Source organism: Lepidochelys kempii, chromosome 2 (genome assembly GCF_965140285.1).
Source record: "Lepidochelys kempii isolate rLepKem1 chromosome 2, rLepKem1.hap1, whole genome shotgun sequence".
NCBI classification, from domain to species: domain Eukaryota; kingdom Metazoa; phylum Chordata; order Testudines; family Cheloniidae; genus Lepidochelys; species Lepidochelys kempii.
This window is the reverse complement of record NC_136381.1, coordinates 105,270,779-105,297,272: the sequence shown is the minus strand read 5'-3', so window position 1 is coordinate 105,297,272 and position 26,494 is coordinate 105,270,779. Positions and strand designations below refer to the sequence as shown.

General features: G+C 44.4%; 1 protein-coding gene across 1 annotated transcript in view; it reads left to right on the top strand.

The window, feature by feature from the left end:
* Window positions 1-26,494, top strand: part of PARD6G (par-6 family cell polarity regulator gamma) — a 106,064-nt gene that overhangs the window by 9,526 nt on the left and 70,044 nt on the right. The window contains exon 2 of the mRNA XM_073331840.1: window positions 12,122-12,344. Within this exon, the coding sequence (XP_073187941.1) occupies window positions 12,122-12,344 (223 nt within the window). The remainder of the gene's footprint in view (window positions 1-12,121; window positions 12,345-26,494) is intronic.

The window sequence follows — 26,494 nt, the reverse complement described above, 5'->3', positions numbered from 1 at the left end:
CCATCCCGATGTGTAGAAAGAATAGTAAATATGGCAGGCTATCAACTTGGCTTAACAGTGAAATCCTTGCTGATCTTAAACACAAAAAAGAAGCTTACAAGAAGTGGAAGATGGGACAAATGACCAGGGAGGAGTATAAAATTATTGCTCAGCCACGCAGGAGTGAAATCAGGAAGGCCAAATCGCACCTGGAGTTGCAGCTAGCAAGAGATGTTAAGAGTAACAAGAAAGGTTTCTTCAGGTATGTTAGCAACAAGAAGAAGGTCAAGGAACATGTGGGGGAGGCAACCTAATGACAGAGGATGTGGAAAAAGCTAATGTACTCCATGCTTTTTTTTTTTTTTTTTTTTGCCTGTGTCTTCACAAACAAGGTCAGCTCCCAGACTGCTGCACTGGGCAGCACAGCATGAGGAGGAGGTAACCAGCCCTCTGTGGAGAAAGAAGTGGTTCACCACTATTTAGAAAAGCTGGACGAGCACAAGTTCATGTGACCGGATGCACTGCATCTGAGGGTGCTAAAGGAGTTGGCGGATGTGATTGCAGAACCATTGGCCATTATCTTTGAAAACTCATGGCAATCGGGAGAGGTCCTGGAAGACTGGAAAAAGGCGAATGTAGGGCCCATCTTTAAAAAAGGGAAGGAGGAGGATCCAGGGAACTACAGGCCAGTCAGCCTCACCTCAGTCCCTGGAAAAATCATGGAGCAGGTCCTCAAGGAATCCATTCTGAAGCACTTAGAGGAGAGGAAAGTGATCAGAACAGTCAGCATGGATTCATCAAGGGCAAGTTATGCCTGACCAACCTAATTGCCTTCTATGACGAGATAACTGGCTCTGTGGATGAGGGGAAAGCAGTGGACATGTTATTCATTGACCTTTAGCAAAGCTTTTGATACGGTCTCCCACAGTATTCTTGCCAGCAAGTTAAAGAAGTACAGGCTGGATGAATGGACTATAAGGTGGATAGAAAGCTGGCTAGATCGTCGGGCTCAAAGGGTCTGGATCAATGGCTCCACATCTAGTTGGTAGCTGGTATCAAGCGGAGCGCCCCAAGGGTTGGTCCTGGGGCCAGTTTTGTTCAATATCTTCAATGATCTGGAGGATTGTGTGGATTGCACCCTCAGCAAGTTTGTAGATGACACTAAACTGGGAGGAGAGGTAGATATGCTGGAGGGCAGGGATAGGATACAGAGGGACCTAGACAAATTAGAGGATTGAGCCAAAAGAAACCTGATGAGGTTCAACAAGGACAAGTGCAGAGCCCTGCACTTAGGATGGAAGAATCCCCATGCATTGCTACAGACTAGGGACCGAATGGCTGGGCAGCAGTTCTGCAGAAAAGGACCTAGGGGTTACAGTAGATGAGAAGCTGGATAGGAGTCAATAGAGTTTCCTTGTTGCCAAGAAGGGTAATGTCATTTTGGGCTGTGTAAGTAGTGGCATTGCCAACAGATAGAGGGACGTGATCATTCCCCTCTATTTGACATTGGTGAGGTCTCATCTGGAGTACTGTGTCCAGTTTTGTGCCCCATGCTACAAAAAGGATGTGGATGAATTGGAGAGAGTCCAGCGGAAGGCAACAAAAATGATTAGGGGACTGGAGCACATGACTTAAGAGGAGAGGCTGAGGGAACTGGGATTGTTTAGTCTGCAAAAGAGAAGAATGAGGGGGGATTTGATAGCTGCTTTCAACTACCTGAAGGGGGGTTCTAAAGAGGATGGATCTAGACCAGTGGTTCCCAAACTTTAACAGCCTGTGAAGCCCTTTCACTAAATCGTGAAATCTCATTAACCCCCTCCTAAAAATTAATATTTCCAGGGATTTAAGTTTAAATTTCCTCTGCACTCCGTGAGGCTCCTGCTGCTGGACCCTGTTGACCGCCCCGGTCAACTGAGCTCCACTGAGCTTGGGCTGCAGGCCCCGCTAACTGCTGAGGCTTGGGCTGCCAGCCCCAACTGCCCGGCCCCGCTCTCCCTGGGGCTCGGGCTGTCTGCCCTGCAACCGGGTCCCACCTGCTGCCTCCAATGCCCGGGGTCCTCTGGCCGCCATTAGTGAAATTTTTCTGATGAACCCCAGTTTGGGAACCACTGATCTAGCCTGTTCTCAGTGGTAGCAGATGACCGAACGAGGAGTAATGGTCTCAAGTTGCAGTGGGGGAGGTTTAGGTTGGATGTTAGGAAAAACTTTTTCACTAGGAGGGTGGTGAAGCACTGGAATGGGTTACCTAGGGAGGTGGTGGAATCTCCTTCCTTGACAAAGCCCTGGCTGGGATGATTTAGTTGGGGATTGGTCCTGCTTTGAGCAGGGGGTTGGACTAGATGGCCTCCTGAGGTCCCTTCCAACCCTGATATTCTACGATCTACATATTTGCCTAGTTTTACAACAGGCTACATGAAAAGCACTAGCAAAGTCAATACAAACTAAAATCTCATACACACAATAACTTGTTTATGTCCTGCTCTTTGTGTCATATCAGTGTTTCTCAACCTGGGGAGGGGGTGGGGGGAGGGTTTGGTTTATTTTATAATTATATGATAAAATGAGAGCAATTTTTCAGTAACTGTGTGCTGTGAAACTTTTGTATTTTTATGTCTGATTTTGTAAGTAAGCAGTCTTTAATTGAGGTGAAACTTGGTACGCAAGACAGATCAGTCTCTTGAGAGGGGTACAGTAGTCTAGAAAAGTTGAGAACCATTGGGCTATACTAGCATGTATCTAGAGCCCAATCTGGTAATCTTGCACATCACTACTCATCTTTTTTCAGTCTTTGGTCTCCTTCCTGCAAAACTGGGACAAACCTCTTTAGTGAGGACCTTCAACAGCGGGACCTTTTAAGAATGCCCCTGAAAACTAATACTGAGGACTTGCTTACAGCCTAAATAGAACTGAAACTGATGGAGGGACTTCAGTGTTTGTGTTTGTTTGTCCCAGGATATTAGAGACACAAGGTGGGTGAGGTAGTATCTTCTATTGGACCAACTTCTCTTGGTGACAGAGAGAAGCTTTCAAGCTACACAAGGCTCTTCTTCAGCACAGGCCCCAAAGATAATTTATTTCATGCATGCAGTTACCACTTGCCTTCCTCAGTGGTCCCTTGTAATTCCTTTTTAATAGACTTGGTGTGTCTCTCTCACATCTAGCCTGTGGTTTAAAAAACAAAAAATGTAAATTCTTCCCTAGGAATATAATTAAGGACAACCAGGCTAAAGACCTTCCATGCTTCCTACCCCTACTGAATGCAAACCTCAGAATACAGGGTTAAACCTGATCCCTGCAGAATTTCTTCAGGCTCACTTCGTTAGGAATGTGTAAGAGAAGGTGGGTGTGGCACTCAAATCCCATAGCTATCCTGCCTGAAGACATCTCTCCTGCTTCCACCCTACACAGTTGTTCCCAATTACCAGTCAGGTTTGGTCAGATGTGAGCCTCAAATGACTGGCAGTTATTTGTGCTATAAACATAGGATTAAAAAGGCTCTGGTAGAGTGTAAGAGAGGGTTTAATTGAGTTTGTAACCAGTTAGGGTGTGTCTTCACTGGAGACTTAACTCAGGCTCTCACCTGGGTTTTATCTCAAATCTCCCTACCATCCACACAGAAAAACCTCTGATCCAGATTTGAAGATGGTTTAAATCTGGCTAGCTGTGATAGCTGCCAGGGGGCTAGGACAGCTTAGAGTCCAGGCTTCACTTTAACTCAGGCTGAATCCCACCCATTTTGCAATGAGGATGCAGACTCCTCCAGTGCTTTCCCACAATTCCCCTCGCCCCTAAAGGACAGACAAGTTCCCTTGCAATTGACTGGGAAAGAATCCTAGAACATCTCAGCACAAAGAACCATAGGGTATGCACCCAGATACACCCATAAGAGGCAACCTTCACACTCAGGCTAAGCTTATTCCAGTGCTCAGGCCTGGGTGCCAATCAGCTGGGTTAGCTGTGCAATGAAGACATACCCCAAGTGGCATGGTTGGCTGTAAAGGTGGCTTATATCCATATGGTTCAATCTGTTAGTAAATGTCAGTTAAGTTCTTGCTGCTGCTTGAGGCCTAAGCTAGTTTGGTTGCTTTCCTGCAATCGGTTTGGTGAACTGGCGTTTATTTGCTTTCGGCATTGGTGATAAAACACTAACTGTGTATGTGGTTTATGGCTGGCCCTCTTCATCAGAGCTGTCTGTGTAGCAGGACTTCTAGAGTGTATCGCCCCACATGCTTCTTGCACCATGCTATGAGTATGTCCTCCTGCTGCTCTGTTCCACGCTGAAGCAGTGTGGCATAGCTGTTCATGCTTGTGTTGCCAAACTGTTTGTTTCAGTGCTTTCTGGGCTTAGTTCAGCCACACTTGAAAGAGAGGAGCTGCTATGAGAACACAACTCAGACTGGTTACAAAAGCTGAGTTGAACTTCTGGTGTCGACAGGGCCTACATTCCACCTTGATGCAACAATAAATAGAACTGTTAGCAAAAGTGAAGGCTTTCATTCAGTGTAACTTATTGATTGAGCCTAAGAGTCCCAGTCATGGACCAGGAACCTGTTGTGCTAGGCGCTGTACAAACATAGATCAGAAATACAGTCCCTGCCCCCAAAGAGCTTACAGTCTAAGTAGAAGGCAAGAGATGGATACACACAAGATGGGGGGAGTACAAGTAAACAATCAGGCAGTACTGGTCAGCATGATAGGCAGTGGTCTCAGGATACATGAGGTTTGGCTTTACCCAGTACCCAATTATAATGTATTCATTTCTACCAGACTTTTTACTAGACACTACAAAATCATTAGCCCCTCCCACTCGTTCCACTAAATATCCATTTGCTGAAAGCTGATTTTTGCCACTAGCTCCACAATATGGTAAGTGTAATTTATTAGGTAATAGATGGATAGATTTTTATGGCCACAATCAATTATTTGGATGAGGCTGCCACTTCTACATGATCAACTTAGACCATGCAAATGCATAGTTGAAATACTCAGACTAAAAATTCTCACACATGAAGAAAACCAGTCTCCTCCTTATTTATATTCCCATGCTGTATCCGTCTCCATGGTATCTGCGTACCTTCCAGTGTTAAGTCAAATAAGGAGAAAATTAAGGAGACTTGGCCATGTAGAGCGTGTGGTAGGGGTGTGGTGTCTTGTTTTTGTTTTGATTTTTGTGTAAGTTCATGTTCCTTTATTCTGTTTGGGGAGACAGAGCCAAAGAAGCGCTCCCAAGGAGGAAGGAAGGGGAAAAGTCAGTCTTCTCAGCATTCTTTCCTTGCTCAGCTGAAGGCTGACAGAGCTGGAGTTCAAGTACCTTATGTGACCTTATTCTTCAGGTCCTTTGCTAAAGAGGGAAGTGAAAGCCTCATATTTCTGATGTTTGTATGGATGGGGGGAGAAGGAAAACTTCTTAAATATTTTGTGTGTAGACGGGAGGGGAGTGGCTTTGTATTTCAATGTGTTTGTATTTCAGTAGCTCCTAGAGGGAACCAAAGAAGTTTGGGGGCTCCCATTGTCGTAGGCACTGCACACAGACACAGTGAGACTGGCCCTGCCTTGACGAGCATACAGCCTAAGTAGACAGACATTGGGAAAGAAAACCGGTGCAGTGACTTACCCAGGGTCATCCAGCAGATTAGGGGCAGAGCAGCTGGAAATAGAACCCAGTCTCCTGACTCCTACTCTATGGTCCTGTGCACTAAACCATGCTGCCTCCAAACGCATGAGCCACGACTGCTTGAGCTAATGCAGGGGTTCTCAAACTTTTGTACTGGTGACTCCTTTCACACAGAGAGCCTCCTAGTGCGCCCCCCCCCTTATAAATTAAAAACACTTTAAAATATTTTTAATACCATTATAAATGCTGGAGGCGAAGCAGGGCTTGGGATGGAGGCTGACAGTTCATAACCCTCGTGTAAGAACCTTGTGACCCCCCCCGAGGGGTCCCGACCCCCAATTTGAGAACCCCTGAGCTAAAGGATTAGTTCCACCATAGCATTTGAGAGTCACCATTGCAGGTGGTCATTAAGGAATGAAGCAGCATTCTGAACATTCATAGAATGGAACACAGTTTGAAAAATAACCCTTTACGGTGTTACTCTTCTGTTTCTCTCAACATGGAGAGATGATGCCCATCATGGCACACATACCATTTAGGGGCCTATTCATTACTGTTGGTAATGTGAAGTTCAGCGTATTTAAAAACTGAACTCTGGACTAATTTCTGATATGAATAAGAGTAGGACTTTCAAGAATGCTCAGTAATGGCCGGCTTCTGCCCTCATTCAAGTCAGTGGGTGCAGACTCCCATTCAAGTCCACAATAAAACTCCCTTTGACTTTAACGGGGGCAGAATTAGGCCATCACTGACTGACTAGCTGTTGTCTGTGCAGTGTACAGCATAAGCTGAAGCCCAGGTTGTTTTTCTTTCTGTATCTGAGATCCTGCTTCATGAGAAGTAGGCGGTTAACGTAATTCATGTTTATTGCTAAATGTTGGTCTTTGAAGGGGTTGTAAGTCTTATTAGAGAGAATTGTCCAAACTCACAGCTAGCAATAAACCTTTAAGGTCAGGCAGGGAAATAGCACTTAGTGCTTCATTTTTTTCACTCTCCCATAAATGTTTTGAGTGGAGCATTTTAAACTAGTGTGTGTTTGTGTTGGTTGGTTGCTTGCTTTTGCAGCCTATGTTGCTCATGGTGAGAAATAAGCTACGTTTGGGTCAAGAAGCTGTGAGTCAGAAACAGAGCTTTCATTTCTCTGTCCATAAACTACACACATTTTCAGAGCTCTTGGCCTTTTCCACTTTGGTGGCTATTTTATTGTTCTTGGCATTCCTTTATTATGGAAATGGACCAGAGTTCCTATGTAGCTTAGTTTGGGTACTTTTTGCTGTTTGTAATTGCAGATAGTCAAGCTAATGGCTGGCTGATCTTTAGAAGGATCTTAGGACAGGATACATTGTTTGAAAAGCAAACATTTGCAATTCTCTCTGTTTTGTTAGTCATTGGTAGCCCTGTCAGACTAAATTATCTTTAATCCCCTTTGTTCCTCCTCCCACTTCAACTTCTGCAATATCAGTTGGAATACTTGCACTAGGTAAGTAGGTCAAAGTACATTACTGTAATTCATTGTTCAATAAACTAACAATTCTAATAAATAGATTAGTTTTCTCTAACGAAGGATTGTTCTGGTGGTGGCTCTCAGTGGAGTCTCAGTTCTAGTTTCTCTTTGTCTGATGTGCTAACTCTAACATTTGCTTTTATCTTAGTCATCTTGAACTATCTGCTTTGCTATCTTTAAAAGCAGTTAGAATTCAAGTTCCTGGAAGATACAGGGGGAAAGGGAGGCTATCTGGAAAAAGTCTTCATGGTTGAATACAATGAAGTATTCAGTCTTCAAGTTGTGCGCTACTGTGAAATCTATTATTACAGTGATACTGTTTATCAGCTTCATTAGGGAGGATGAATAGTCTGTCATCTGCAGAAGCTTTTTTCTCTGAAAGGAACCCTTTGGCAGTAGTGCTGCAGTCTTTGTATATCCCAGTGTAACTTAATCTACCAAATTACTACAATACTTACCACTAACCTTTTAAAAAACAAACCCTTCATTACCTCTTAAAATTTGTGGAGTTCTCCTCAGCAACTTCCCTTCTCTTACTGCTTCCTGTGGTGTCCCCTTATAGTGGTGTTGTCTGAATTTAGACTTACGCTTACTGCAGTGTAGCTGTAGCCATGTTGGTCCCAGGGCTTGAGAGGCAAGGTGGGCGAGGGGAATGTCTTTTATTGGACCAACTTCTGTTGGTGAAAGAGACAAGCTTTCGAGCTACATCCAGCTGCCTGAAGAAGAGCTCTGTGTACTTCAAAAGCATGATGTTCCATTGATGTTCCATTGAAATCAGCAGGGCTTTGCATACACACAAAGATCTACATGCGTGGATCAGCTTGTGGGATCGTGACCTTAGACAATAATCTGTTTAGAGTAGGAAATCTGCATTTATCTCTATAGCACCATAAACGTACATGGTGCCTAACAAGTAGTAGTGAAACAAATCTGGATCAATTGACACTTAATCAACAATATGTTGGTCCACAACGCTGCTATTTTTGGATTCAAATAATCCTGAATTTGTGGAATAGAAGGTGTGGCTAACTCTAATTGCAATCGGAAAATGTTTTGTTCTTGTCACTTGAGTTTAACATGTCGGTAATCGGTTCCACCTAAACTGGTGGCATGTAATACTCATCTGAATCTAGCAGAAAAGAATGTGCAGTCAGCTTCTTTCCACTAAAAACACTGCCATGTACTCATTTGTATTAACCTGCATTAGTGTGAGTAACATTTTAAACTACGCATCAGTGGAAGTAACATGCCACTCAAACTTGGAAACTTGAACAGCATTTTTGACTCCATTGAAATTGGATCTATTTTGTTTTGGCTTTTGTGCATTTGGATGGGTAGTCTGAATTGAAATCTAAACTAGACCTAGCTGTTCATATTCTAAACAAGCAGCTTAATTTGTTGTTGTTTTTTGGACTAAATAAGCATTTAAATTAGCATTGGGGCTAGGCCGTGATCAAAGGACAGGATTTTTCAAAAGCACTTAAGTAATTTTAGGAGCACAGTCCCTACCAAAGTTGTTCATTTCCCCTGCTTCAGGATCAACAATATTATTTCAGACCTGCGTTAACGTTATCATTGGGCTGTCTTAACTATAGAACAAAGACATTTGAGTTGGAGTGACTTGTACAGAGCAAGTTGTCTTAACCAGGAGCTTCATTTAATTAAACAAAAAGAATTCTTGGATTTTGAAGAACCAATTGTGTGTGGGGTAGGGGAGGACCCTTTATTGCAGGGGTCTCAAAGTCCTGGCCTGCGGGCCACCTGCGGCCCGAGAACCTCCCCACTGCGGCCCGCGGAAACTTTTTAAAGTTCTTTCATCCAGCCCTTGTGGCTACCGGCTGAAGTGGGGGCCGGAGGGGAGCCCGCAGGAGAGATTCACGTGCCCCTCCCCCCAACGTTGCTCCATCCTGCTGCTGCTCCTGGGACCCTCCCAGGGGTTGCACTCTGCAATGTGTCATTCACCCTGGGCAGCTCAGCTCCCTGGAAGCGGTTCCCTATCCCTGCTGTTGCGGAGGAGCGACCCAGGCTGCCGGCTGTCTGCTGCAGGCACTGCCTCCCACAGCTCCTATTGGCTGGGGGAGAGGGACAGAGAAACCATCACTAGTCCCCGGTCAGAGTCAGCGGGGGGTGGCATGAGGCCAAGGGAGCGAGGGAAAAGGGTGGGAAACGGGCTGGGAGGTGGCATGAACACCATCTTCAGTGACGTTATTGGCCAGCTGGGAGTATTTGAGGACTGGCACTGGCCCTAAGGTAAATTGAGTTTGAGACCCCTGATTCAGTGGGTGTTTTTTGAGCCTGTACTGATTGACTGTGATTCTGGTTGACAGTCATAGTCAAAAAGAAACTTGACTGAAAAACCTTGACTTATTAGAGATGGGCTTGAGTTTGAGTACAGATCAAAACTTCCCCCGAAGTTCAGGGTTGAGGCTCTTTTTAACGCCTACAGAACTAAAATGGGCAGATGCTTTCTTGAGTGTCTGTTTTACCATACTCCCTTAGAAGCCTGGAGACACACTTTCATTTTTTGAAACTGAAGTCTAGTTGAACTGTGCTGTTTTGGTGAAGCCAAAATGTTTCAAGGAGCCATGTTGACAAAAACTCTGTTGAAATCTCTCTCCTTAGCTTAGCGGTTAGGGCACTGGCCTGGGATAGTAGGAGACCAGGTTCAGTCTCTGTTCTGTCTGATCCAGAGTGATCAGGAATGAAAAGCTCTGCTCAGTCAGGCAGAGCAGGGATTTGAATGTGGATCTCCCACATCCCAGGCGGTGCCCTCCCCACCAGGCTACATACGTGCTCATGCCCTCCTTCCCCAATTGAAAAGCTCAGGTTTTGATCTGAAACCCGACATTTTGACACAATTCCGCTTATGCAAAAACATTGGAAAAGTTTTTTGTATTCGTTCCAGTGGGGAACAGAAACACTTGGAAACTTTGGAATTGTCCTCTGGCCAGCTTTACTGATCAACCTATGTTACAAAGAGAGAGTCTGGTTTCAGTGGGCCTGGCGGGCAACGGGAGGGAAGATGAGGGTAAATCCTTAGGGCTCTGTCAGATATTTCTTGGGGTGGCAGAGAAGGGATGAATCTGCAAGTGGGCCTGAAGTGATTGTTCATGCTTACAGCTTCAAGTTAGGTTGTCTTCTATACCAGGACATCCATTTGGCCTCTCTCTAAACATTGAATGCAATAGCACTCTGCTGGTATTTAAATCCTTGTGGAAAAATCCAATAGAATTTGAATAGTGATGAAACCAATCAAGCTCTACAGAAATTACTCTTAAAAACAAAAACCACAACCCCCCCCCCCCCCCCCGCCCCATAAAATGCAGTGGAAAATCCTCATTTAGAATTCTAGAGATTGATATCTTTGTGCAGAATTTTTAGTCGAATCTTAAGCCTCCCTTGTGCCTTCCCAATCCTGAACTGGTTCAAGAGCTAGAATGGCTGCCAGTGTAACTTATGCAGTCCTACAGAACTACGTTATAGCAGCCTGTAACCAGCTGCCCAGAGGCAGTAAAACTGACTGGAATAGCCTCATGCTGTGGCCATGCCCTTCCTGCCAGAGGACACCCTCTACACCAGGGCTTGTGAGGAGTCCTCCAAAGGCAGTCTGCAGTTCAGGCTCTGAGGAATTTTTGCCTGCTGGATATGACTTTTAAAACCCCTTTATGCCACTCTGGCCCCTTTACCCACTGTGCAGGTACAAGGGTAAGAATCCCACTTAAAATTTTTTAAACTATGTAACAACCCCATAGATAGATACATAAAAGTGAAAGTATATTGGATGTCCAGTTTCACAATCAGTGAGACTAGTTTCACTTCTGTTTGGTCAGTTCCCCTTTTATGTTCTTAACAATGTCTTCATTTCTGATGTTGCCGAGGAGTATTTATTTGTGTAAGGGTTGTTTTCATTGGTATTTAGGAAGCAAGTGTGGAAAATTTTCTGCTGGGGCCTTAAGTCTTATAACAGCTGTTCTTTATACAATTGTTTTGGGTCAAACTTAAATTAACAGTATTCCTTTCAACTGCTGCCGTGGATCAGGGTGAGAACATGTGAAACTTTGTATGTCCCACAAAAATTGTAGCTCCTTAGCCAGCCATAAAAATTGATTTAATGGAGTGGCAGAATTCAAAACCCTGTAACGACTCACTTGGAATCTGAAGAACTTTTACTCCTGGGACTTGAATACCAAGAAACTATAGTGCAGTGGTTCTCAGTTTTGTGCTGGTGACGCCTTTCACACAGCAAGCCTCTGAGTGCGACCCCCCCATAAATTTAAAAACACTTTTATGTATTTAACACCATTATAAATGCTGGAGGCAAAGCGGGGTTTGGGGTGGAGGCTGACAGCTTGTGACCCCTGATGTAATAACCTCACAACCCCATGTGGGGTCCCAACCCCCAGTATGAGAACCCCTGCTATAGAGCATGTAGAAATTGATGATGTCCCTTTTTAATGAAAGACTGTACTCTGTACAACACTTACCTCTACACGTCTTGTGTGGGGTTTGTTTGTTTTTGTTGTTTAAATTCATTGTGCTGTTGATGGGGAAATGTCAAGGATTTTTTTAAATGACTTCAAACAGCTGACTAGCTATTTTTGAAGTTGGATGTGAAGAATGTTTCTCTACTTTGGTTTGAGAAGAGTAATTTTAGGGACACCAGAGATGCTGCTGTTGAACAGTTGAACTTAAATGTCAGTTCTAGTAAAATCTTGCTTTATTAGCTCTAGTGGAAATGTATTATTTTTTTACAAAAAGTAACATTTTTTAAACTGACTCTTTTAAGAAGCTTGTAAACAAGCATTGATTTGTAATAGGGATAACATTTTTACAAAGTAGTCTGTTCTAGCATAATACAAATCTGGTTGCAAGAGTATAATCTGGGAACTGTAGACTTGGAAGGACACAGTCCAGCCATGTTCAGTGTAGGGGAGAGGAAAACAACAAACGCTCTATTAAATTGCACAACCTGATTATTTAATTGTAGCATTGTCCACTCACGTCCTTTCTGTTTCCCGTTGTAGTTTGGGGCAGAATTCCGAAGATTCTCTCTGGATCGTTACAAGCCGGGAAAGTTTGAAGACTTCTACAAGCTCATTCTTCACATCCACCACATATCCAGCATGGAGGTGATGATTGGATATGCTGATGTTCATGGGGACCTTCTTCCTATTAATAATGATGATAACTTCTTCAAGGCTGTTTCGAGTGCAAACCCGCTGCTCAGAGTTTTTATACAAAGACAAGGTAAAATCTTCACATTTATTAAGTCTTCAGAGCCCTGGGTTATCTAATCCTTTATTAGTGCTAGTAATCACATTGCAGTAATGCCCAATGGCTGCGGAGGGATGGGGTCTGCACATACGTAGAGGAGACAATCCCTACGCCAGAGGTTCTTGTGATCTCAGAGATTTAAAACAGACAAAGAGCCTGTGATGGGGATATACCTGCACCAAGGGTGAGACGCTCCGCCCTGCTGGGTGGTGTAAAAGGGTCAGAGTAGTGTACAAGGACCCTAAAGTCTCCCCTACATGACTTCCCCAGGCACAGGAATGGTGGAGATGGCCATAAGGCAGCCTCCCCCTCAAAAGCCATGGTATGTGGGAAGGTCAGAGGTGGGAGGAGCATGCTGGGGGAAAGACCACAGCACTGTGGCCCATAGGGCAGTCTGGGAAGATGGCTGTAACCTTAGGCAGGCCTGGGGAGGGGAGTCTGTCTCCTCAAAGTTACTCCAGGGACTTCTCTAGTACCCAGAACATCACAGGAATGGGAGGGTGCAAAGATGGTTTAAAAGTCCCCTGAGCCTTCTCTCTCTCCCTGGGCTGCGAGTTTAGTATTGCATGTCTTGGGGGTGTGGCACAGAATCTTGTGCCAATGTACTACTTGTATCACTCTCCTGTGACTTAAAAGGAAACCCAAATGTTGTACCATGCCTAAGTCTTCATCTTCAGATATGTCTTCAAGACTTAGCTGTAGCCGACTGTTTCATGCCCTTATTGAACAGGGGTACATGCGCATCAATCTCTTTTTTGGAAAGATTGAGTTCTGACGCTAATTGGAGGCTTGCTTAGTGTGTAGGCGTGGCTTTAAGGGCAGATCACTGAATTAAGGTGATCTGCTGTGTGTCTTCAGATGTGGTGTTTTTACTAACCTCTTACTAGAGGTCAAGCAAGCTGGACGCAGAGATGCGTAAACATCGGGATGATGTCAGGGTTATTCTCAATGGTTTTCATATGTTTGAGTAAGATTAGTCTAATGTGACACAGCACTTTATTCATCCAAGTTTTTTGATGGGGAAATGAATATTAAAAATACTGAAGTTTTCAGTATTTTAAGTGAAAACAAGAGAATTGCATAACTGAAATCAAAGCAGTTCTTTAAAGATTCAGTTTTTGCCAGTAACTCAAGAGCAGTATGACTTCAACCCTTCTTCTCTACTTCAGTTTTAAATCTTGCTTTAAATGTTGTGAGCTGCAACACATGATTTCATTGTTTGCTCAGATCTGGCAATTTAATAGTTTAACAGACTGCCACCCTCCTCCCCCATAGTTTAATTGCAGGTAGTAGTGTAGAGCACAAGGTTGGAAGTCAAAACTTCTGTGACTTGTTGCTGGCTTTGTCGCTGACTTGCTCTGTGACTTCAGGTCACTCTGGGCCAGATTCTCCACTACCTAGGATCTTGTATATTCACTTACACTCACTCACATGGATGTAAATAAATACACTAGAAGCCAAGCAGTGGCAAGCCCAGAGTGGTTTCTTCAGTTCATACATGTGTAAAATAAGAGTGTGTGGGGAAGGGATGAGTGTGAAAGCTCTTGATTGTTGCTTACCTTCCCTCTCCCCCTCCTGCCCCCCCCCCATCACTGAAGCTGGACGGGAGATCTGTTACATCTTCCTTCTACAATGCACATTTGGTTCCTAGGCTGTTAGATCTGTGTGGTCATGTGAACACCACTGGTGGGCCAAGTCATAAGAAACCACTTCTGTGGCTTTGTCATGCCTATGTCAGTTCAAGTTTATTCACACATCTCTAGATCAGTCCTGTTCAAAGAGCAGCAGTCCGTGCTTAGCTTAGATATATGCTGCTGAAAGCACTGTGTTTAACTGAACTTGGTCATTGCATCAGTAGATCTGTAGGGCATCACTGCTCCAGTGATTTATTAATCAAAAAAGTAGTCAAGTGGGGAAAATGATGCCTCAACTTCTGCTCTTCAGTGTAAAAGCAAAGTCTCCGGCTGTGCTAACCTCTTAGTCCAGGGGTGGCCAACCTGTGGCTCCGGAGCCACATGCGGCTCTTCAGAAGTTAATATGCGGCTCCTTGTATAAGCACCGACTCCGGGCCTGGAGCTACAGGCATCCCCTTTCCAATGTGCAAGGGGGTGCTCACTGCTCAACCCCTGGCTCTGCCCCAGGCCCTGCCTCCTGCACACCATGAAACAGCTGATCAGGCGATGCAGGGAAAGAGGGGGAGGTGCTGATTGGGGGGGCTGCCAGTGGGTGGGAGTCGCTGGGAGCAGGGTGGGGGAGCTGATGGGGAGGCGGGGGGCTGCTGATATATTACTGTGGCTCTTTGGCAATGTACATTGTTATATTGTGTGTCCTTCTCAGGCTCAGTTTGTCTCCCCTGTCTTAGTCAATTGTCTCTTCCAAAGGGATGTGAGTGGGTGCTTTTATTGAAGGGACACCATCAACTGGAAGTGTAGTTGGTAAAGAATTAAGTCCTTTCAGTTTCTACACCTGCTTCTGAGTCCTCTGCCAGTTTTGGTAGCTTTACGGTTGCACTTTCTTGTTTAAATGTGTTTCTCTCCCCTGTTATGTGAAAGAGCCACACTTAACAAAAGAGGAAATTGACTCTGCAGGGGAAACAGGAAATTGACTATAAGGTCTTACCATTTAGCCACACCTGAAAGTTTGCTCTATGTGCATTTTCACTGAAGCTAAGGTGAGCACAGAGAACTCTGGCTTAGCCTTTTCATACATGAGAATGTAATATAGAGGGATTTTAACCTTAAAATATTGATATTTTAATAATAAAATAATAGATATTTGGTATTTGTGGAAATTTACTACTTGCTTGTGTGCAAGTAAGCAGTTTATCTTTTTTTTTTCCCCCCAGGATAGAGCCTTGAGAAACCCTATGTCAGCCAATACTTAAGGCATCTCCTGAAATGTCTTTTTACTGTTCTTGACACCACCTCTTAATCCTAGAATCATAGAAATGTAGGCTTGGAAGGGACCCTGAGAGGTCCTCTAATCCAACCCCCTGTGCTGAGGCAGGACCAAGGATGATACCTAGACCATCCCTGACGTGTTTGTCCAGCCTATTCTTAAAAAACCTCCAGTGGCAGGATTCCACAACCTCCCTTGGAAGCCTGTTCCAGAGCTTAATTATCATTACAGTTAGAAAACTTTTCCTAATATGTCACCTAAATTTCCCTTGCTGCAGATGAAGCCCATTACTTCTTGTCCTACCTTCAGTGGACTTGAACAATTGATCGCTGCTCTCTTCTTAACAGCCTTTAAGTATCTGAAGACTGTCATCAGGTCCCTTTTTGGTGGTGTTTTTCTTGGTTACCTCAATTATCTCTTACTGTCTTTCACACCCTGCTTTTGGTGGCCTTTCCTCACTCTGTCTGAGGAGTGGCTGGATATGCTTATCTTTAGAGCAATGCTGCTTTTTCGGATGGAGGCCCGCAGTGCAGTGCAGAACCCCTCCATCCTTCTGCTCCTTCTTCAGCACTCCCAGCTCAGGACCCAAACTTGATTTGGGGGGTGGGGGAGGGGAGGAGGGAGCAGTGGGGCGGTCCTTTTTCTTCCCCTTTTGCACTAACAGTGTAGGACCCACACTTCAGCTTTCCCACATCAGGACTCCACTTGGTGCTGATCACTACTACTTCTGCTTAATTGACTGGGAGATAGAAGTTTGTTCGGTTGAGGCCTGAGAAGAAAATATTAGTCTGAAGTGGTGGGGGGGGGGGACATATGACAGCAAATTGGATTTCCTAATTCATTAGAAGCTCAGCATCCTTCCTTTTCTAGCCAAGTGAAAAGTTTAATACACTATATCAGTGACACACAGCTTTTTTTCTTTTGTGTTTATCTGTTTTCCTCATTTACAACTCCGCTATCCCCATTCCCCTGACAAGTGGATGTTTAATACATGAAAACAACTTAATTATTTGTGTGGGCAGAGGGACTTCATATTTCTAATATTCTAGTTTCAAGCTCTACTAGATTTCCATGAGAATTCAATGCAAGAATAAGGTCAGATTAAAAAAACAAATATGTTGTAATTGTTAGTCTTCTCACTTGGCTGCTGAGGCTACGTCAGCTCATTCTTTTCCACCCCCTCAACTTGCTCTACAGTCACTTTACAAACTCATGCTAACATAGCTCGTCCCTGACCAGGGAAACAAGTGTCAGCACCTTGTTAACAAGAAAGATTCTTTCTAATAAGGCACCCAGTCAGCATTCTTGGCATGCTGAAGGTCCCACTCATGTCACAGGGAGTTTGGGGTGCATTCGGAATGCAGGATTGGACTCAAGATTTGAACAGTAGTGCAGAAAGGGCTTTGGGTAATGTATTCTGGCAGACAGTACCAGTCCTCCTTCTAGTTCACTAGGTTCCTAGACGAGTCTTATCTTGAGACTTATCTTATTTTGATACTAGTATGATTTTTTGTAGCAACCCACAAAAGATTTGTACTTGACTAATACAAGTGCAGGTTTTAAACTGGAAAACTGTTACAAATACACAACTTGATCAATTCTCTTTTGACTTACCTTCTGAAGGCATTAGAATCAGGTCCTCAGGATGGTGTAAATCAATGTAGCTCTCTTGACTTCAGTGGCTTGATGCTGTTTTTTGCTAACTGAGGATCTGGTCCCAAGAGTCTATTTACTCAGCAATAATTGTCAAACATATCTCTAAAACTCAATCATATAACAATGCAGGGAGTTTTAGATGTTTGACATCAATTATTGCAGAGTAAATAAACTCTTATTCTGCCCTAGAAAGATACCTGAAAGGAGGTATGTGTGAGAGATAAGAGCTTTCTCTATTGTGTGGGTGATTTGAAATCCCAAATACTGTAGTTTGTGTTACACTTTCGAATACAATAAAAATGAATAAAGCTACAAAGTAAGGCAGAGACCAATCTTGTTGACACTGTAAAAACTTTTTAAAAGTGCATCAATTACTATTCAATTGTTCTAAAAAATATTACCCTTCCATTTGATCAAACATAGAAAAAAATTAATACAATGGACATTACTTTCAAATGAGGTTTTGTTACTATGTCTTCCACATACGCATGCCCACACACCAGCCCCTGCAAATAGCTTGGTACAGTTGGCTGATATACTATATATTCAAACAAGAACAAGCTGCATTGTTACTCTAATGGCAGCCGCCTAAAATTTAACATAATGCCATAAATAAGAAGCTGCAGTTATGGATTTTCTCTGTTATAAATCCAGTGCCTCACTCTAACTCTTCCCTGACTTTTTCAGTGGGGCACAGGGATTGAATGGATGTCTTGGCAGGCAGCTGTAGCTAGGGATGTTGCAATATACACTGATTTTCTTTAACCAAAGAAATTACAATTAGAAATGCTAAACAGGAAATGCAGTGACAACTACCACATCATTCACCCACTAAATATATCCTTGGAACAAACAGTGCATAAAATAAACATGGGAGTGCAGGATGATCTGTTTAATCAAGACACTATATGAAAACACAGTAAATTCAGTGCACCTTGGGCCTAATTCTACTGTTAAACTAGTGGAAATCCAGAGTAATTCCATTGACTTCAGTGGAGGTGCTTGTGATTTTGTGGGTGTGTGAGACTCAGAACTGGTGGCCAGATCTCTCCCGATCCCAGTGAGCCATACGTAAGGCTGCGAGTTTGTCACAGAAGTCACGGATTCTGTGGCTTTTGCAGCAGCTAGTGTACCTGACTCAGGCAGCTCAGGCAGCCCCTGCACCAGGCTCACTGGCCACTGCTGGGGCAGAAGAGTTTGGGTATGGGAGGGAGCCAATGGGAGCTGTGGGGGTGGTGCCCAGAGTGGAGGCAGCGCACAGAGCTACCTGGCTACACTGCCACCTAGCAGCTGAGCGAGGGGGATGTCGCCACTTCCGGGGAGCCCCCTAGGTAAGCACTGCCCAGAGCCTGCCTCCCTCAGTCTGTGCCCCTGCCCCCTCCCACACCTAAACTCTGCTGCTGCTGTGGGGGAGCATGGAGCCAGGTAGGGAGCCTTCTGGCCCCACCAACCGCGCTTCCCCAGGTCGCCCACCCCCCCTCAGGTTTTAGTCATGGGTATTTTTAGGAAAAGTCATGAGCAGGTCAAGGGCCATGAATTTTTGTTTACTGCCCGTGACCTGTCTGTGACTTTTACTAAAAATACCTGTGACTAAAACATAGCCTTATCCATACGTAAAGGAGACCTGGGTGCGATAGGGGGAACAGCTGCCTCTGAAGCAGTCCCCCTTTTTGTTCCTATGCTAGCACAAAACGCTTTTCAGGGACGGGTCATGTGGGGAGGACTGGGTGGCATGCAAATAGCCTACCTCCAGCTCCAGTCTCAGTTTGAGGTTGAATTAACTTTCCTACAGAGCCCCTTTGTACTAAGGAACCCCCTTAAGAAGAGAGGCGCTAAGGTGGGGTGGACAAACTATGATCTGCCGGCCAGATCTGGCCCATGGGCCATTTTAATCTGGCCCTTGAGCTCCTGCTGGGGAGCGGGGTCTGGGGCTTCTCCTGCTCTGGCGCTCCAGCCGGGAAGCAGGGTCAGGGTCCGTTCCGCGTGGCTCCTAGAAGCAGCGGCATGTCCCCCTTCTGGGCTCCTACACGTAGGGGCAGCCGGGAGCTCTGCTCCGCATGCTATCCCTGCCCCAAGTGCTGCCCCCCACAGCTTCCATTGGCTTGGAACCACAGCCAATGGGATCTGTGAGGCAGTGGATGGGGCAACGTGCAGCAGTGCCACCTGGCTGCACCTCTGCGTAGTGCCAGACGGGACCTGCTGCTGCTACTGGGAGCCGCTTGAGGTAAGTGCCGCCCAGAGCCTGCACCCCTGAGCCCCTCCTGTGCCCCAACCCCTTAACCCAGCCCTGATCCCCTTCCCGCCCTCCGAACCCCTTGGCCCCAGCCCAGAGCTCCCTCTCGCACCCTGAACTCCTCATTTCTGGCATCACCCCAAAGCCTGCAACCCCAGCCAGAGCCCTCACCCCCCTCCCAGACCCCAACTCCAATTTCGTGAGCATTCATTGCCCACCATACAATTTCTATACACAGATGTGGCCCTTGGGCCAAAAAGTTTGCCCATCCCTGCGTGAGGGAGTCCCTGGCGTCACAGCTGAATTGGAGTTGTGTTAGAGCAGGATGTCCTACAGCCAGTTTGACGACTCAGGACCTTTGGGTAGATGGGCCCGACTTTCAGCAGAGATCTCCAATCCAGCCTGGATCTTGGGTTCCAGGGCCCATTCCCCTGAAAGCTCCCTCCAACAGAAGACTTCCGGAAACTCTGTGAGGGAACCTGGCCCATGTAATAAGGCAGGAAAAGAGCGGTAAACCTATGTAACTGTTGTGGAGTAGCCTGGTTGACATACACTTGAGACCCCCATTAAGCAGACAAAAGAGGTGAGAGTTGCTCAGTAGCAATATGCACAGGAGAGTCAAGAATCATATGTGGGGGCAAATGGCTTATCATACAGCCTTAAGTATGGAGCATGATACATTTCATCATCTTCCCACTTGGTAATTTTAGCTTTTAAACTATAAGGTTATTTGGCCTGGTGATAGGTGCCTTAGAAACACCAGAGACACTGTGAAATGTCTGAGACCAAAATGGGATGTCCCCTTCTTGCTTGATATACTGGTTGCTGGGGCGGTATCCTTTTTGTCTCTTTCATCTCCATGTGCGCTCCACCCATTCCCACTGTCTTGGCTGGGAACTAGACACATTGTTTGTCCCCAGAGGCATTGCCTTTGGGGAAGGGCTGAAAAGGCAGCAAGTGTGGGTAATGGAAGCCTCTCCAAGTAATATTATGGTGCCAGGCACCGAGCATTGGGATCAATTAATAAGACTTCTTTCAGCTCTCTGTAAAACCACCATTTACTTGTCCCACTCCTCTTGAAGAGTACACCCTGAGCTGCACTCTCAGTTGATGTGGGGAGAAACAGAGAGAGGAGAATGTTAACAAATTCTGATCCATCCTATAAAGACTCCCCACAGGGAGAGCAAGCAATGACACTGGAAAAATTCAAGGAAGATCCTATCAGAACAAACAGCCGCAAGTCCCTATGAATTTCAGGGAAATGGGCCCCAAGGGAGCCTTCGAAGAGAAATGCTGCAAAGACACAGCTGCTGTGTGTTTGCAGAGATGCAGTATGACTGGATGACTCTTCAGATAACTTCATAACTTGACACTAGGAGGTTTTATTTTTTAAGTTAATGACTCTGTATTGGAACCATTATCTTTCAGCCAACTAGTTTTGGATTTTTGTAAGAACCTGAAAAACTACTTGTACTTAATGTGTGAAACCATATTGTTAGAAACCAATTTGTATTTTTGTTTATATATACACATTTATTTTTGTTTTTTGTAAAGTTGAGAGAGCTTTCAAATTTTATTTATTTATTTTTTTAAAACACTCCGGTCTAATGATAAACTGATCCACTAAAGATGACTGGTTGTTTTCCTCACTTAGTGGTTGGAGTACTATCCAACATCAGTGTTGGTTAGGGGCCTGATCCAAATTCAGTTGATGTCCATGAGCATCTTCTGACGACTTCAGTAGGCTTTCGGCTAGGTCCAGGATTATTGGCTTGATTTAACACACTGTTCAAAATACTCCATTGCCGCAACAATATACATTGAAAAATGTGTTAAACTGCTGTCTCTGCCTTGCAACAAAAGCTATCGCATACCCTCTGCGATGTTAGCCATTGTAATGTGCCTGACAGCAAATTCCTGTATTTAGCATTATTTTATTTTGAAATGATCTCGCTAGCATGATCCCCAGATTCATAACGTAAGAAATCTAATGGGAAATAAATCCAGGACTGACTACAGTACTGTTGGTGGGCTTTTGAAAGTCTTTCATGTTTTAAGCAGATAATCCCCAGCAATGGTCAAACCCCATATGTTAGACAACAGGTCTTTAATTTTGCTTGCTGCTTCAAAGTAAAATGTACAACCAGCTACCCAATGCGTTATTTAGCTTACTGGGTAGCTGGGCAGATAAGGTATAACTGGAACTGTTTAAGGGGAGAAATGTCGCTTGTCCTGCCAGTGGTTCCTCCAGACATCTGAGTGACCCCCCCCTACATTTAAGAACTCCACCAGTGTTAGTAGCTTAATGGCTATAGCAGTTGAAATGGATCTGCTTCAGAGCAGTGAGCAAGCAGGAGTGATTTCCCTTGATGAGCATTGTTAGGGTCCTAATGGGGTAATGAAGGACACTGTAGTCCTGATACCATAGCAGCAGCTGATAGGCTTTTTTACTCTTGAATTACTTCAGATTCTGCTTCTGAATTGAGCTTTGTGGAGATTTCAAAAGGGCTCTCTTGCAATTTGAAGGGATAGGATAGAGGTAAGATTAATGGTGTAGAGAAGATAAATTGAATGCTTCCATCGATCTGTTCTCATACGAGAACAGGGAAATAAATGGTTAATCAAATTGAAAGGCAACAAACTTAGAACTGATACAAAGGTTTCAGAGTAGCAGCTGTGTTAGTCTGTGTTCGCAAAAAGAAAAGGAGTACTTGTGGCACCTTAGAGACTAACCAATTTATTTGAGCATAAGCTTTCGTGAGCTGTAGCTCTTAGTCTGTAAGGTGCCACAAGTACTCCGTTTCTTTTAACTGATGCAAAAACCCACTATTTTTATATGGCATAAGTTTGTAGCACCGCATTGCCACAAATGATCATTGAGGCAAAGCGCTTTGTAGAATTAGTGTTTTCTTTTTTTCTGGATAGTGAGAGCACCCAATGTTACAACAGATAGGATTAAAAACTTCATGATTCAGAGCACGAGCAGACTAACAACATGTGAAACTTCCCCCTCTGGGCAGGTTCAGTCAATAATCGACCTCTACTCAAAAGGAAGGTGCTAGAATTGCTGTCTCTGGCACTGTCTGAGACAAAGGTACCTTGCTACTTGGGCCCCAGGCATCATCTGATATGGTCGTTTCTAATGACTTTGTGCTGTGTACTTGAGGCTGAGAGTAGAGCACTGGAATTGGATACTAGCAAGGTGGCTGAGAAGAGCTCTCACAGAAAGCTTCAGGGTGAGAGCAATAGGGCTGTTCTAGAGCTGACCAATTTTTTTTGCCCTACCCCTTCCCCAAAACAGCGTAGAAGGGGGCGGGGTGAGGGCAGTGCAGGGGTGGGGCCAGGGGGTGGGGTCAAGCACCCACCAGGAACAGTGGAAGTTGGTGCCTATGCTCACTAGGGCTCACTTTACCAGCTAACATGTTCTAATACAATTTGCCTTGTCTATACATGTTTTAAAACATGTTTCCAAAAAAGCCTCCCCCACCCCCCTGAAACACCTTTTCCTTAGTTGTGACAAGGATGGTAGGTGTGGGGTTACTATAACAATTAAGGAGCTAAGATATGCCACCAGACCAACAGTAATTCTCATCCGAAGTCTTCATGTGACTGAGCAGGTGGTTGCTTTGTTTGTCAAGGTGAGTAATCCTTGCACCATTCAGCTCTGTTGGGAGCTGGATATCGGTATAACACGGCGGTTCATTCGTCTTAAACCTGGCAACAAACTGCAGTGAGTTTCCTTGCTCTACCGGTCTTGTGTAAAAGAAAAGGAATACATAATCATTGTCTTTAAGCAGTAGAAGACAGAACATTGTCTTTGCTGCTTGTCGGGCATAGAGACAAAACAGTCGGTCAGCTTTGGATTTTGTGGTTGGGATAGCTCAGGGTATACCTCTGTTCTAGTGGCTGAGTAGAACAGAAGAGTAAAGCTAGGAGAGGGCTGCTTCTCTTCTCCTTCTCCCTGAAAGGATTTTGTGTTTCCGTATGGAGAGTTGGGACTCTTGTTTACATTCTTACTACTAGCAGTTATGGGTCCAATTAAAATGTTAAGTGAAGGAGGAAATTAAGAGCCGGTTACCAAACTAGATTACTAATGTAAGTCTATAATTAATATTTGTGCACTGAGGCTGCCTTACTGAACTGGGTACTTTTTGAAACTATCGTTGTTGTTGTTGTGGTTGTTTTTTTTTTTTTTTTTTTGATCCTGTAACAAAACTTTCAAGTAACCATATGTAAAAGTCATGTCTTATTCTGCATGGGCAAAAGATTTGAGTGGATTTGATTTTTTACAGTTACCCAGGATTTATTTTTAAGTTTAACAGTGTTATAAAATACTACTTTATTGATGTTCACAAGATACACTCTTTAAAAAAATTACAAAGGTCTAGTGTTACAGCTAGAAATCTAACTAAATATCATTAAAAATTGGCTGTGATGGAAAGTCTTGCAGCTTGAATTAAGGAATTGCAACTGCAATGCCATGAGTCCATTTTAAAATATCTATGCATAACTCACACCCACATAAGAATAAGGAGAAAATAATCTACTTCTGTTGTCCTTCCACCCCCAACTGTTCTGCATTTTTTCCCCCTCTCTTTCCCCCCAAATGTATGGACATCTTGGCAACAGTGACGTGACTTTTTTTTTTTTTAAAGTACTAGCAATGAAAGAGGAACCCAAAACCTGATCATTTTTCCCTTTTTATTAAGATGGTGAAATAGCTCCAACAAATATGCTGTCCATTTAAAACAGATAATGGGAAAGGTTTATCTATCAAATAATCCACCCTAATGAAGGTCCAATATTAGAGAACATTCCTACAATATTTATTTTTCCTTTTTCCCAGCAATCAAAACAAGGGATTTACTTCCTCCTCACAGTTAGTTATTTATCTTTTGTCTGTTCCGCATGGCTACAATTTCCATTCTCTTACTGATGGAAAGTGATGCAGCATACAGGTCATAATGAAACACTAGACATCACTCCTAACACATTCCTACTTGCTTCTAGGAGTCCTCACAAATTCAGATTAGCTCTTGCTGTAGTGATGGGGAAGACTAGAGAGGAGCAGATGCATACAGCAGCTCGAGGTTCTGCTGTCGCTGATTCCAGGCTCTCTGCTAACCTTCAACAAAATTCGGAAAGAAATACAGCTTAATAGACACACTACACAGCTGTCACTGAAAGTGGATGCTCAGTGAGGCATATTTGTACTAGGCATTGTATATCAGTAGTAGGCATTTACACATTGGATTTTTTTACAACCACATTTTTGAATGACTCAAATACTACTACTCTGCTTCCTAACTGCCTACATTACTGGAAGGGATTTAATTTTTCCAGATTTAAATAAGTGTTTAAATGTTATAACCAGCAAGGGTCCAGTGTCCCTTTATATGTTCCAAAACGAAAACTATTGAGAGGCAAGAGAACTGTTTCTTGAACCTGCTCCTGATGATCCAGCTGGATCTTTATTTTTTTTTCTCTGTGCTATGTTTAGAGGGGCAAAGAATCCAGCAGGAATATTAAGGAAACCATTAACCTAGAAAACCTCTCTGTCCTCCTTGCTTTTCTGTCCCTTTGAACAAATTAACTTTCTTAGTAACCTACAAAACTCATGCGGAACAGTTTTTGTAACAAAGTGTAGTACGCTTATGGATCATCCTTCTTTTCCTCTTACTCCTCCAGTTTTCTCTGCATCTCTTTCCTCTTAAGAACCTCTCTCCCCTATTTTGGCTGTCTCTACTTTCTGCTGCTTGTAAGCAGCTTTGAACCATGCTGACAAGCTGTGTTAAACTCTTTGCCACCACCCTGAGCAAAAGCTCCTTTTCCAAGGCACCCCCTGCACAGTGAAAGCCAGTGAGCGTTCCTGGCTGTGTCACTGGGAAGGGGCTTGGGTTCCAGTAGCATAGCACTTTTAGCAGTGACGGAGCTGATGTACTGGGGAAAGAGTGTTCCTAGTCCTGACTGATTCCAGGGTAGCAGTGAGCTGCCTCCTTTGTTCACTCTTTAGGGACTGGCTAGCTTGGGAGGCTGCTAGTGGAATCGATAGTCCTTTAAGTTGCTAGTTCAGAACTAAATCAGGTCAGACAGTTGTAATGGAAAATTATTAATGACTGTGAGATGGGGCCCTGTTCCCAATGGACAGGATTTTGTATCACCAAAAGCCATTATCAAAACCCGCATCTGTGTAGGTAGTTTTAGCAGAGGTCAAGGACTGAATGAACAGTGACACTGAATTGTCGTGCCTCTGAGGAGTTTCTCTCACTCGGTATGAATGCACCTAGGTCAGGCAGTGTAGAGACATTTCTGGTGCTTCCACTATACTTATTTTACAGAGATAAAATTTCATCTTAAAATTTCCATGAGCACATAAATCCCATTGTGACTTAGGCACTTAAGTCATTTCCATATTTTTGAAAAATATTACCCTCCGTCTACAGTAGTATTGATCCTGCACCTTTAAATCAAAACTTGAAAACAATGCGGTCACCTCATTTTCCCTCCCTCTTCCCCCCGGTAAAAGCAATGGCAGACAATCTTTTTGCGCCTCTTTTCCTGGGTTACTGTGCAGGCACCATACCATGGCAAGCATGGAGCCCGCTCAGCTTACCATCACTGTACGTCTCCTGGGTGCTGCTGGCAGATGCGGTACTGCATTGCTACACAGCAGCAGCTCCTTGCCTTTGCGGCAGATGGTGCAGTAGGATTGATAGCCGTCATATGTCTCCTGGCAGACCTTGGTGAGGTTGATCGGGGCACCTGGACAGACATGGCTATCCTCCTCTTAGAGCACCAAATGGTAGCCAGAGACTCCAGGTCATTCTCTTCTTTAAGTTTCATCTCACAGAGGTTCAGTCCTGCCTGGAATATCATGCGAGCTGGAGGCTTCTGCCTCAGGCTGCTCTCTCAGCTGGCAGCACCGTGCGGTCGCACCTACCCCAGCCTACCCCTTGCTCCCATGGCTCATGAAGCCTGGACACTAGTAAGGAGCAGTTCAACTGTAGGCTGAGCAAGTGCAGAATGGTGGCAGAATGTGCCTTTGGACGTTTAAAAGCTCGCTGGTGCTGTTTGCTGACTAGGTCAGAACTCAGCACAGCCAACATTCCCACTGTTCTTGCTGCTTGCTGTGTGTTCCATAATATCTGAGAGTAAGGGGGAGACGTTTATGGCGGGGTGGGAGGTTGAGGCAGATCGCCTGGCGTCCGATTTTGAGCAGCCAGACACCAGGGTGATTAGAGCACAGCAAGGTGCACTGCACATCAGAGAGGTTTGAAAACCAGCTTCATGACTGGCCAGACTTCGTGACTGGCCATGACTGGCCAGGTGTGACAGT